Consider the following 12276-nt stretch of genomic DNA (forward strand, 5'->3'; position numbering starts at 1 on the left):
CCAGCCTGGCCAAAAAACACACACACACCCTCATCCGTGAAAATTGAATCGATATTTGAGACCGGTGAACAGATCTAAGTGTTGTTACAGTACTTCCTCTGCTGATGGATTTCCCCATTTCAGCTAGTGCTTCTGTTACAGGTCATCTTCCACCAAGGGAGTTTATCCTTATCACTTGACATTTACTTCATGTTGTTAGTCAGTGGTGGTACCGTGGCTATAAAGTGTATACTCCTATTCTCTCATTTGAGTGAACTTTGCTGTTTTTGCTTCACCCACAGAAGGGAAACTTATTTGTGAAACCATGTGGCAGGTCCCCCCCTTTCCCACAGGCAAGATGTTCACTCACAGCTGCCCACAGTCACATCCAGCCTCTCTTTGTTTATGTGTGCAACAAGCCAGATGATGTAGGACACCTGTTTCGTTTAGGCTAAGCAGGTGTTTTACTTGAGACGCGCACCAAAACACTGAAACGTTGAGGAAAACCACAGTTTATCTTTTCGGGGCATGTCAGGTCATGTCAGGTCATGTCAGAGTCAATACTGAATGTGCCTTTACACGCTGAGTTTCCTGAGATCTTCATTTGTGTTGACAATCACAACTAATTATTCTTTTTGTTTGTCTCTGTAGCTGCCATCATGCCATACAAAATTATTTATCATTTGACTTTTCATGCGACTTTTTTCCCCTCTCTTTGATCTCTAAATCATAATTTTTGTTACTTATCTTTCATCAATTTGTGCGCCCATGGGGTCGGGAAGCAATAAACAAAGTGGGCTAAAAATACCACAAGAGTACTTTTAACTCATTAATTTACTACGTACCACAGACACTAGATGTCCCTCTAGGGTAATTTATGTGTGTTACAGATATAATTTGGGATGGACACATTGCCACTAAAGTCATTGTAAACTCACCACTGAATATGACAGACGCCGCAGAAGTCCCAACACCTACTACTGGAATATCCAAACCTGTGTGTGTAGGACATAAAGATAAAGTCATCAAGTGTGACATGATGACTGTTGTCTCACTACAAGTATCACAAATATACTGTGTAAAGTAAGGCAATGAGACTAACGTCTCCAAATAAGAAAGGTACTGTACTACTAATAGATTTCACAATGAGAATCACCAGATATTGCAAAATAAAAAATCTCTTGACGCAAGGCTGAAACACCAGCAATGCACTGATGCAAGGCTGAAACAAGCAGTGCACTGATGCAATTTTTGATTTACCACCACAACACAGGATGGTGAACTATTTCACGAATTTCATTGTCCTTTGCTTAAATATGTATGCAGTTGTTGAGCCTTCAACTGGAAATGTTAAAACTTAATTTAACAAAAGTTAAAGAACTTCGTCCGTTTTCAAATTCATACATGTTATTCTTATGGTCAAAAATATTGGTACACACGAACAACTCTCTCCCAGAGTGCTAAAACCATAGAAATAAAATAGGAGTAGAACGGACATTCCCGTTCAAATGAACGTAGCAGGATGTCATCATGGATGGATCATTTTTTTTTTTAGGTACATCAAATTCCCAGTGTGAACAAGTGAATAGCCCTTATTTAAATCATTAGGTCCTAAAAGTTGTAAAATGCACTAATAGCCGAATCAGAGTTATTTTCCCTCTTCAGTTCATGTGAATGAGACCCAGACTGCAGAGATAAAGGAAACACTACTGCGTCTGCTCTACAGGCCCAATGGATGCGGAAGATCGCTGGATGATCCGGGTACTTTATAACTCGGCAGTCGAGCCATTTTGGCTTCATGCGTCACTGAGCGACTCTCATAGGAATGAATGGGAGCTCGCTGCCAACGCTGTATCCAGTTCTCTTTATACATCCGTGGTTGTCACCATAACAACTAACAACAATCGCCATTTTCTTTTGTACTAGTCAAACAAGGCAAAAGTGAGCATGGCTCACATACCCCCCCCGCTCACTGCTTGACCACTACTAAAGTAGGGCCAAAGGTTTTGCCCTTTTTGGAACTAATGGAATTAGTCTATTGAGCACAATCTAGCTTGTTATTAGCTCATCTTCCTCAGGATAAAGTTGGTAGAAGATAAGAGTTCGAGTTCTACTAAGTTAAGTTAAATAGTTTTCGAGTTCTTCTCCGGAAACGAAATTGAAGATGAAAAAAATCACAGTTTTTGGGCAAAATTGCAAAACTTTTGGGCACCCTGGACTTCTAACCCCCAAAAGGCACAACTAGACCACACTGTCAACCATCATACCAAATTTGAAGTTCCTAAATTAAAAGTCCCATATTATAAAAAAAGTGAGATTTTCATGTTTCTTTTTTACAAAGCAGGCTTAAGTCCTATATAAATACTGTGAAAGTACCGAAACGCTCAATCCACAGGGAAATACACACAGCCCGTATTCAGAAACTCTGCATTTGAAACAAGCTGTCAGGATTTCTGTTCATTTGTGATGTCACAAATATACAATATTTAGACCCTTTACACAGATTTAAAGTGAAATATTCTAAATGTGTCCCAGTTTATTCCTGGTTGCAGTGTATGTGAATGTCATCAGCTGACAGGAAGTACACATTGACCCAAGCTGTTGCCTAGCAACACAATTCTGTTGCAATTTTGTCTTAATTTTGTCTTAATTTTGTCATAATTCCGTCGAAATGCGCTAAAACGGAGCGTTTCAGACAGGAGGGTAAATACAGGCATATTCAGGCCGACAGTATGAGGAAAATAAAGTTTTTTTTCAACATTACAACATGTAAACATGTTCTAGTAGAAACACAAAATACAAGTATGAACCTGAAAATGAGCATAATATGGGACCCTTAAATAGTTTCTGAGTTCTGCTCCGGAAACGAAATAGAAGTCGAAAAAGTCCAAAATTGCAAAATCTTTGGGCACCCTGGACTTTTACCCCCCACAGCAACGGTCTACTATACAAAGCAAAGGTCTGCTATACATAGCAACGGTCTGCTATAAAGAAATTACAGACTGCAGAACGCCGTGATTGACCAATCAGAATCGAGTATTCAACACAGCCGTGTGATAAAATACAATAAAGCTCATTTAAGTATAAAAAAAAAGGGAAAACAAACATTCTGTGGGTTTGAAACTTACTTCTCTGGTTTCTGGCTTTGAGAAAGAGAGAGAGAGCAGCTTATGTTCACAAATATTGATTGAACTTTATAGGTCATGGAAATAACATATTGGAATTCTTAAATAAGGTGGTGTTCCCCTTTTAAAGGTGATAATAAAAGTATAGCCTACATTTTCCCTGCATTAAAATACTGACTCAAACTTCTTAGTAACCTCAGGCTGAATACATAAAAAATATTCCTTCATTGAAGTATGATGTGTAATGGTATCATCATACTACAATGCAGGAAACATTTTTTAAAAAGTTATGATCACATGACCACTTTTGTCTTTTGGGCTTCCTAGAAACAAGTTGTGGTTGAACTCGTCTCTCCCTGACACCCCCTGATGAATATTATGGGAACATGAAGCTGACATGATGCTGTGGGAGGTTTCACTCCACTCTGTTTGTGTGCCAGCATCACACTGAGCAGTGCAGCAGCGCAGTGAGCCTGTCAGCCAATCAGCTGCCGGTGCGCTGGTTTCACTCCTGCCTCGCTCTCACGCTTTGTGTGTGCGTGTTTGCGCGTGTGTATAACCTATATGTGTGTGTGTTTGTTGCACGGGCTTGCTGCAACCCCCCCACCCACACGGTTTCTTTACAGTCACTCCCCTCCTTGCAGCTGCCCACTCGCCCTTTAAAAAGCCTCGCAGAGCTGCAGAGGCGCTCAGAGCACTGATCACTACTGATGATGATGATGATGGACCGCAGGAGGATGATGGAGGATGCTGACGGAGGAGGACGCGTGCTGGTCCACCGGGAGAGGCGCACGAGGTGGCTCGCGGTGGTCGTCGCCGTGCAGAACGTGCTGGTGACCTTGAGCCTGGTGGTCACGCTCTACGTTTACCTGGACGTTAAGGTGAGTTACACTGAGGAGTCGAGCATCTTTTTACATGTTCATCATGATGAACCAACAGTTGGTTTATCATGATGAACATGTAAAAACTTCTTTTTTTTTGTTTTTTTACAACATGCTATTGATACTGTGTATAACTCATGTAAATTACTCTCATATACATCAATGCTGCTGGGTCAGTGTACATTTATTTCAAGTACACAGATTATCTCAAAATTTGATCATTTAACAACTGCATCCAGACCACTTCTCTTCATCTGCTTGAGCCAAATTAATTAAACCAAACTGTCCTAAAACCACTGCTTTAGTGGATGCAATAACCACCTAAATGGACTCTAAATATCAGACACAAACGTTTCTTTTTTCAGATTTGACTATCAGCAAGAAATCTCAACAACTTGTGCATGATCCGGGGAAAGAGCAAAAATCATATGATTTTCTTGGTGGCGATTCGTAATAAAGCTAAAATAATTAAACCAAGATAAGGAACTACCCCTTAACAAGCACCCCCTTTTTTTGTGCAGAAGTCCAAAATGTGACCAGACCAAATTGATTTAAAACTTGCAATTAGACCAAACTTATTGAGTGTCCTAAAAGCACTGCTTAAGCGGATGTATTAACCACCTACATAGACTCTAAATATCAGACACAAACGTTTGATTTCCTCAGACACATTTTATGTCTGGCTTTTTTTTGTACATATGGAAACTTCCCCCTCAGTGCAGCTTTCTTTCATTCAAACTGTGCTTGAGGAAACCGTGCTTGAGGAAACCTCTGCGGTGTGAATGCAGTAACTGGAATCCTGTGGCTGCAGACTGCATAAACAGATTTCATTTTTAATATTAGACTACGACCTCAAAAGAATTTCCTGCATTTTGAAATTCACTTTACTTTCACTTTACTTTGGTAAAATTCAAAATGACCAACTGAAGAGGACTGGAAAGTAATTATAAGGGCCATTTTTTGCTTTAAGTATTCAATTTAACTAATCTTGGTATTGCAAAGCTTACAGTTGGTCGATGTTACAGTTTAAATTTGCATTGAAGCTCTTTTCCCTGTGAGAGAGCTTTGTCATGCAGAAAGATGGTTTGTTCGTTTGTTTAGGCAGCATCACTAAATTGGAGATGGACCGGTTGGGGCAGTACAGTGAGCTCATATTCAAACAGGATGCCACATTGGACCTTTCGCTATGATCATATGGAAACCGCCTTCAAAAGAGTTACTTTTGCTGGTGGTTTTCAGTCTTAATCTTAAGTCTAGAGTCGTATTTAAATCCAGTAAAAGTTTGCTTCAGTCTGGTAGAGCAGAGCTGCAGAAATGTCACTGTTTGGTGTTGTGTGGAGAGTTTCTCCAGATATCTTATGACCTGGATGACTGATAATCTGCATGGACATATCAGCATAGTTGCTGTATAATGATCATTTTAATGAGTAACATTTGTTCTACATTTAGGCTGTGGTGTTTATCACTGCGACGCTGCTCTCACTACCATTATTAATCATCCCACACTGAGACTTTCCCTAGTTTCTGTCAGCCTGCCTCCTTTCACACTTTCACATCGCTTAACAACCGTATCAAACAAACAAGTGTGCTTGTGCTTCGCAGAGTCGAACAGCAAGAGCAGAGAAGACTTCTGAAGATAATGTACACATACGGTTTCATACAATTTCAGGTGAGAAAAATACCTTTGTTTTCTGACTCATATCAGAAAAAATTAAGTATTTGAAGTTTCTCAACAAGCTGTGTTTCAACCTTTTTTTCCCCTCATTTTCTTCTCTGTCTCACACTCCTCCTTTCACCCTTCAGACATCTCAGGAAATAGGACTCTGCAGTTCAGTGAAGTTCACAGCAACAACACGATGGGTCTGGCTAATGAGAATAAAGACCAGATCTACGTCAGCTGCAATGGACCCTATGTTTTGTATATGTACCTGTGTTACCAGGCTGGCCTGGGAGAAAATGCCAGCGGGATCCTGCAGCTGCGGGTGGTGGGAGATGAAACTCCCGTCATCTCTATCCCCCTGAACGCTTCACGTGACGTCTGCAGGGGGCTCCAATGTACAGCCTACCTGAGGGTAAAGGAGATGGTTAGTCTGCACTTGAACTCCTCAGACGGGTTCAAGATTAATAATGCGACCGTGGCCCTGAGCTATATGCTGGGGAGCCAGTGTGATTTCTGATGAGGGCACACGAACGCTCTCTGAAGAAAAAGACATGAAGATCAGAGCTGGCTGGAACGAGGAACAGAGCTCGGCACTTGTGTTCATCTGCCGCTGTGAGAACAGACTCACTAAGCAGGACTCACACTGATGGCTGATGACCAAGGGAGCTACTGTATGCTTCTGGTAGTTTGACTGTCAGCAAGAAATCTCAACAACTTGTGCATGGTCCTGGGAAAGAGCAAAATCACTTGATTTTCTCGGTGGCAATTCGTAATTCTCATTTTGTTGATAGGAAATAGGTAAAATAATTAAACCAAGACAAGGAACTACCCCCTTTTTTTGTGCAGAAATCCAAAATGTGGCCAGACCATTTCATCTGCCTGTGCCAAATTGATTAAAACTTGCAATTAAACCAAACTTGAGTTTCCTTAAAGCACTGCTTTATGGACTCTAAATATCAGACACAAACGTTTTTTATTTCCTCAGAAAAACTTTATTACACAATGTATGTCTGGCCTTTTTTTATATGGAAACTTCCCCCCTCAGTGCAGCTTTGTTTCATTCATACCGCGTGTGAGGAAACGTCTGTGCATGCTACTGTTCTTGAACCATCTTGAGTAGGGCTGCACTATTACTTTCCCTATCGATTCATTTATTAGTTTCTCAGTGAATCAATGATCTGGTGTGTAAAGCATCAGATAATAGTGAAAAACGCCATTCCCCGAGCTCAAGATGACATATTCAAATTGCTTTTTATGTCGGAATAATAGTCCAAAACCCAAAGACTAATGTTAAGACAAAGGATATCATAATTTTTTTAAAAAAAGAAAGAAAAAATGCTTGTCAATTATCAAAAAGAGTTTCTAATACTTGTGATTACAGTCATGATCCTTGTCTCTTTTAAAAAAGGTAGCTCCTTGAAGCTATCAAAAAGTCTTAGCGATACTGAACTGCATTTTACAGATGCACCTTTTTTAACAAATGTCCCATCCTGTTTTGTAAGCACTCCTTCTACAAATAAGCAACTGTTGTCGCCTTGACATTGGGATCTTAAAGTGGTTTACACAGAGAACGGGTTAAGAAGCAGTTTTGCACTCCTCAGGTGCCTTCTAGTTTAATATACACTGATCAGCCATAACATTAAGACCACTGACAGGTGAAGTGAATAACATTGATCTCGTTGCAGCTGGCAGTGGGGGGGATATATTAGGCAGCAAGTGAACATTTTGAACTTTGAACTTTGTGTTGGAAGCAGAAAAAATTGGCCAGCGTGAGGATGTGAGCGACTTTGACAACGGCCAAATAGTGCTGGCTAGACGACCGGGTCAGAGCATCTCCAGAACTGCAGCTCTTGTGGGATGTTCCCGGTCTGCAGTGGTCAGGACCTACCAAAAGCTGTCCGAGGAAGGAAAACCGGTGAACCGGCGACAGGGTCAGACCCGAGGCTCATTGATGCACGTGGGGAGCGAAGGCTGGCCCGTGTTGTCCGATCCAATAGAAGAGCTATTGGAGCTCAAACTGCTGAAAAAGTTAATGCTGGTTCCGATAGAAAGGTGTCAGAACACACAGTGCATCGCAGTTTGTTGCATATGGGGCTGCGTAGCCGCAGACCTGTCAGGGTGCCCATGCTGTCATAATGTTACGGCTGATCTGTATATATAGCTAATATACCATCACTTTACTTTACTTGTGTGGTACCTACTGAATGTATATGCTATTGATGCATTTATTCTCCTGTGAACCTCCAATCTGGGTCTCATAAATTTTCTGTGTGCTGTGTGGCTACCAAACATTTACTCAAACAGTGTTTAACTCGCTTGGATTACCAGACGGGTGGCGTTCACCACAACAACGACAGTCTCACTGACATGTTTACTTCTTTTCTTTGACTGACATACTAACAAACATTGTCTGTTTCATCTCAATACGGGTAGAGCTGGTGCTCCTGGAGAGTTAAACACATGTCAGACAGGTTTGATGCTACAATCGCACTAACACGCAGACATCTCAGGGTAAAGACCAGAGAGGAGTCAAAGGGGAAGTTCACTCTTTTGATTGTATCTGCACGCACACTCGCACAGTGCTCTTTGTAATGTTTGTATGTGTTTCTAATTATGCTTATAGTTGTAAAGCAAGAACCAAGTGTTGGCTGTTCCTTGTATATACTGTATTAGTGAAGCTATGATATTTTCAATGAAAAGCCATGCTGTAATAATGATGAATAATACTTTTTTAAGTATGCTGTAAGGCACATTGTACTGTGCTCTTGTCAAACCATAATATAGGCAGGTTTACCATCTGGTGCAAGCTTTAAACAATATCATTATTGTTTAAATTGGTTAGTTTTGATACCACTATATCATAAATAAAATGTTTTATCAGAGATCATGTCTTCAAAAGGAGGAACTTTTTGATTTTTCAAAAACCCAATGAAAGATAAAGATTGGTAACCCCCAGTTTCATGTGAAATGATGAGAACTGCCACTGTATAATTAATCCAGGAAAATACTGTGTAGCTACCTCGTGTTGGCACTGATCACCTTTTGGAATGAAACTTTAATAAAATAAGGTTCCATTTGGCAATAAGATTCTCTTCTTTGTTTTAAATGTCCCGTCGTCTCTCTCTCTCTCTCTCTCTCTGTCTCTCTCTGTCTGGCTGCTGTGAGAGTCAGCTGTTTCATCATCATTACCTGACACGTTAAACGTCGTTTAACCAAAAGTGAAAGTGAATTGAAGAAGGAGTCCTCTTGCGTCACACAATGAACTGACGTGGCACAGGAAGATCAGTCAGTGTGTACAGCCGGAGGGCTTAAGAGCTTAAGGTTACAGTTACAGTTTCAGACTCACTTCCAAAGTATTTATTTATAGTTTTTAATAAAAGGAGGGTATCGTCTGTGTTTCAAGATCTGAATCAGCAGCTTGGCTTTGTTTGGGTTGGCTCTTGTCATTTCTAATACTACATTAACAGCAATATTTCAATGGAAAGCCTGTTTAGGCACAGCAGGCTTTTCAAGACGTGTGTGGAAAATTATTCTAGGAAGCATTGTACGGTCTGTCTGCTATTTTGGTATCAGGAAAAAGGATGTTTTTGTTTTTTTTGGTGAGCGTAAAAGTAAGCAAGTCAGGACACAGCTATCTTAAACACCCACATATGAACAGGTGTGCACAGACACCGTGTTACTATAAAATAAAACCAGTTCAGATTGCATTAAATGCTGCGAGTTATGACTTATTTTTCAGAACGTTTGCAAATAAAGCCCTCATTAACCAACTTTAATGTTGTTAGTACAATACACTATTCAATCAATCAGAACTAAAATCAGACAGCTTTTTGAGAGTATGCGGTATTTGCACAGGAATGTCATGAACTGCATACTTCATATGAACAGTACGTGTTGTTCTCCTGACGACTGAAGAGAACTATTTTGTTGTGGGTTTTGGTTACAGCTACAAGCAGTAGGTATGCTAGTTATGCGACGGTTTGTTTTTCTTAGATCACATCCCAATCCACTACGTCTTCATGTCATTTTCTTCGACACACTATACTATGACTTTTTCATGAAATTTTTCAACATGCTATACTATGACTTTTTTTTCATGTTTTTTTTCGACATACTAAAATATGACCTTTTTAATGACATTTTTCGACATACTATATAATATGACTTATTTCATGAAATTTTTCGACATACTATAATGTGACTTTTTTATATGATTTTTTACTACATACTCTACTATGATTTTTTTCATGATTTTTTTCGACATAGTATACTATGACTTTATTTCATGTTTTTTTTCGACATACTATACTATGAATTTCTTTTCATGATTTTTTTCGACATACTATACTATCACTTTTTCATGAAAAATTTTGACATACTATACTATGACTTTTTTTTCATAATACTATAATGTGACTTTTATTCCATGAAATTTTTCGACACACTATACTGTGACTTTTTTTCATGATTTTTTACTACATACTCTATAACTTTTTTACATGAAATTTTTCGACATAGCATACTATGACTTTATTTCATGTTTTTTTTCGACATACTATACTATGAATTTCTTTTCATGATTTTTTTCGACATGCTATACTATCACTTTTTCATGAAAATTTTTGACATACTATACTATGACTTTTTTCATTAAATTTTTTCGTAATACTATAATATGACTTTTATTCCATGAAATTTTTCGACACACTATACTGTGACTTTTTTCATGAGTTTTTACTACATATTATACTATGACTTTTTTTCATGAAACTTTTCGACAATCATACTATGACTTTTTTTTCATGATTTTGTTCGCCATACTATACTATGACGTTTTTTTCATAATTTTTTTTGGCATACAATACTATGACTTTTTTCAGGATTTTTTTCGACATACTTTAATATGACTTTTACATGAAATTCTTTGACATACTTTACTATGACTTTTTTTTCATGACATTTTTTGACATACTATACTATGACATATTCTTGAAATTTTTCGACATATTATACTATCACTTTTTTTGCAAGAAATTTTTCAACAAACATTTTTCAACATACTATAATATGACCTTTTTTCATTTGCAGGACAGGTCATTGTATTTACACTGCTAAAGCTAACCTAAATTACATTAGTTTGTTTATTTTATTGTCTGAAAAGCGGACACTGACAGCTCCCACCAGGGTCCACATATAAAAAAAACTGGTACAATAATGGTCCTGATCCAGGACTGTCATTCTGCTTATCATGTTTGGACATGTTGTATGTCCTGTTGTCCCAGATGGTCTAATGGTCAGGACTCCTGGTTTATATCCAGATCGTCTGTATTGAATTCCTAGTGTGGGAACAGTTTTTTTTACAAATCTCCACCTTTAATTTATACACTGATTAAAGTCAAATTTACATCTTAATTGAAAACTTCAAGTCATTTAACATTGGTGTTGAAAAAGAATTAAGATATTATATTTTCTGTATATTCCAAACAACTTCCTTCCGTTGCATATCTCATGCATGCTTGTTCCCACCCGTGTATCTTCCAATGGAGCTGACCTTTGAGCGTGTTGCAGCCTAATAACTGATCCGAGTCAGAGTTTATGATGTTGGATCATCGTGGCTGAAAGTATGTGTATAGGCTTGTTAAATAACAATCGGAAGCGTGCAGCTTTATCGCAGAAACACCTGATACTACAATGAAACTGCAGTTTTGAATGGTTTTCATTGAGACTGTCAGATGTGTTGATTTTAGGCTATAGTATGTCACAGAAAATGTCATAAAAAAGTCATAGTACGGTATGTCACAAAAAATGTCAAAAAAGTCATACCGTCATAAAAGTCATAGTATGTTATAAATTTCAATGAAGTATTAAAAATTCATACTATAGTATGCTATAAAATTGTGATTAAAAAGTCATAGTATAGTATGTCACAAAACATGTCATAAAAAACTCATATTATAGTATGTTACAAAAAATGTAAAAAAAATCATACTATGTCATAAAAAAGTCATAGTATAGTATGTTAAAAAAATTCATGAAGTCATAAAAAGCCATACTATAGTATGCTGTAAAAATGTCATTAAAAAAGTCAACATATATGTCACGAAAAATGTCAGTAAAAAAAATCAGTGTGGTATGTTATTGAAAAATGTCATAAAAGTCATTGTATAGTATGTCACGAAAAATGTCGTTAAAAAAGTCAGTGATATGTTATTGAAAAATGTCATTAAAAAAGTCAGTGTGGTATGTTATTGAAAAATTTCATAAAAAGTCATAGTATAGTATGTCACAAAACATGTCATTAAAAAGTCATAGTATAGTAAGTCAGAAAAAAATCAACAAAAAAGTCATAGTATAGTATGTTATAAAACATGTCATTAAAAAGTCATAGTATAGTAAGTCAGAAAAAATTCAACAAAAAAGTCATAGTATGTTATAAAAATTGTATCTAAAAAGTCATAAAATAATATGTTATAAAAATGTCATTAAAAAAGTCAGTGTAGTATGTTATTATAAAATGTCATTAACAAGTCATAGTATATTATGTTATAAAAAAAGTCAGAGTAAAGTATGTCAAAAAAGGTCAGACATGAGACATGATGCTATTAGTGCAGAGCTTAGATTGAACATGTTG

The 12276-nt window shown here is 37.7% G+C and overlaps 1 protein-coding gene and 1 long non-coding RNA gene across 8 annotated transcripts in view; one reads left to right on the forward strand and one right to left on the reverse strand.

Moving 5' to 3' along the window:
- Positions 1–12276, reverse strand: part of LOC119488265 — a 58397-nt gene that overhangs the window by 12016 nt on the left and 34105 nt on the right. For 3 of the 7 annotated variants that reach the window (XR_005206908.1, XR_005206907.1, XR_005206906.1), the window contains exons 4-5: positions 5914–6051; positions 918–974 (exon numbers count right to left, since the gene is read on the reverse strand). This is a non-coding gene — a long non-coding RNA (uncharacterized LOC119488265). Of the gene's footprint in view, positions 1–917; positions 975–3845; positions 3974–4151; positions 4798–5913; positions 6052–12276 lie in introns of those variants that run through there. The other 4 variants (XR_005206909.1, XR_005206910.1, XR_005206912.1 and 1 more) reach the window with 3 other exon arrangements.
- Positions 3808–7365, forward strand: LOC119488264. Its single transcript, XM_037769761.1, has 3 exons — positions 3808–3985; positions 5588–5654; positions 5789–7365. Exons 1-3 carry the CDS (start codon positions 3815–3817, stop codon positions 6160–6162), a joined length of 612 nt encoding a protein of 203 aa, XP_037625689.1. The 5' UTR covers positions 3808–3814; the 3' UTR covers positions 6163–7365.

Source organism: Sebastes umbrosus, chromosome 5, assembly GCF_015220745.1.
Source record: "Sebastes umbrosus isolate fSebUmb1 chromosome 5, fSebUmb1.pri, whole genome shotgun sequence".
In the NCBI taxonomy this organism is placed as follows: Eukaryota; Metazoa; Chordata; class Actinopteri; order Perciformes; family Sebastidae; genus Sebastes; species Sebastes umbrosus.

Bases quoted from the DNA above. Each gene is read 5' to 3' on its own strand.
- LOC119488264 (XM_037769761.1), top strand. From the start codon at position 3,815: ATGATGATGATGATGGACCGCAGGAGGATGATGGAGGATGCTGACGGA. The intron at 3,986-5,587 runs GTGAGTTACACT...TGTGCTTCGCAG, and splicing joins ACGTTTACCTGGACGTTAAG to AGTCGAACAGCAAGAGCAGA. The intron at 5,655-5,788 runs GTGAGAAAAATA...TTCACCCTTCAG, and splicing joins ACGGTTTCATACAATTTCAG to ACATCTCAGGAAATAGGACT.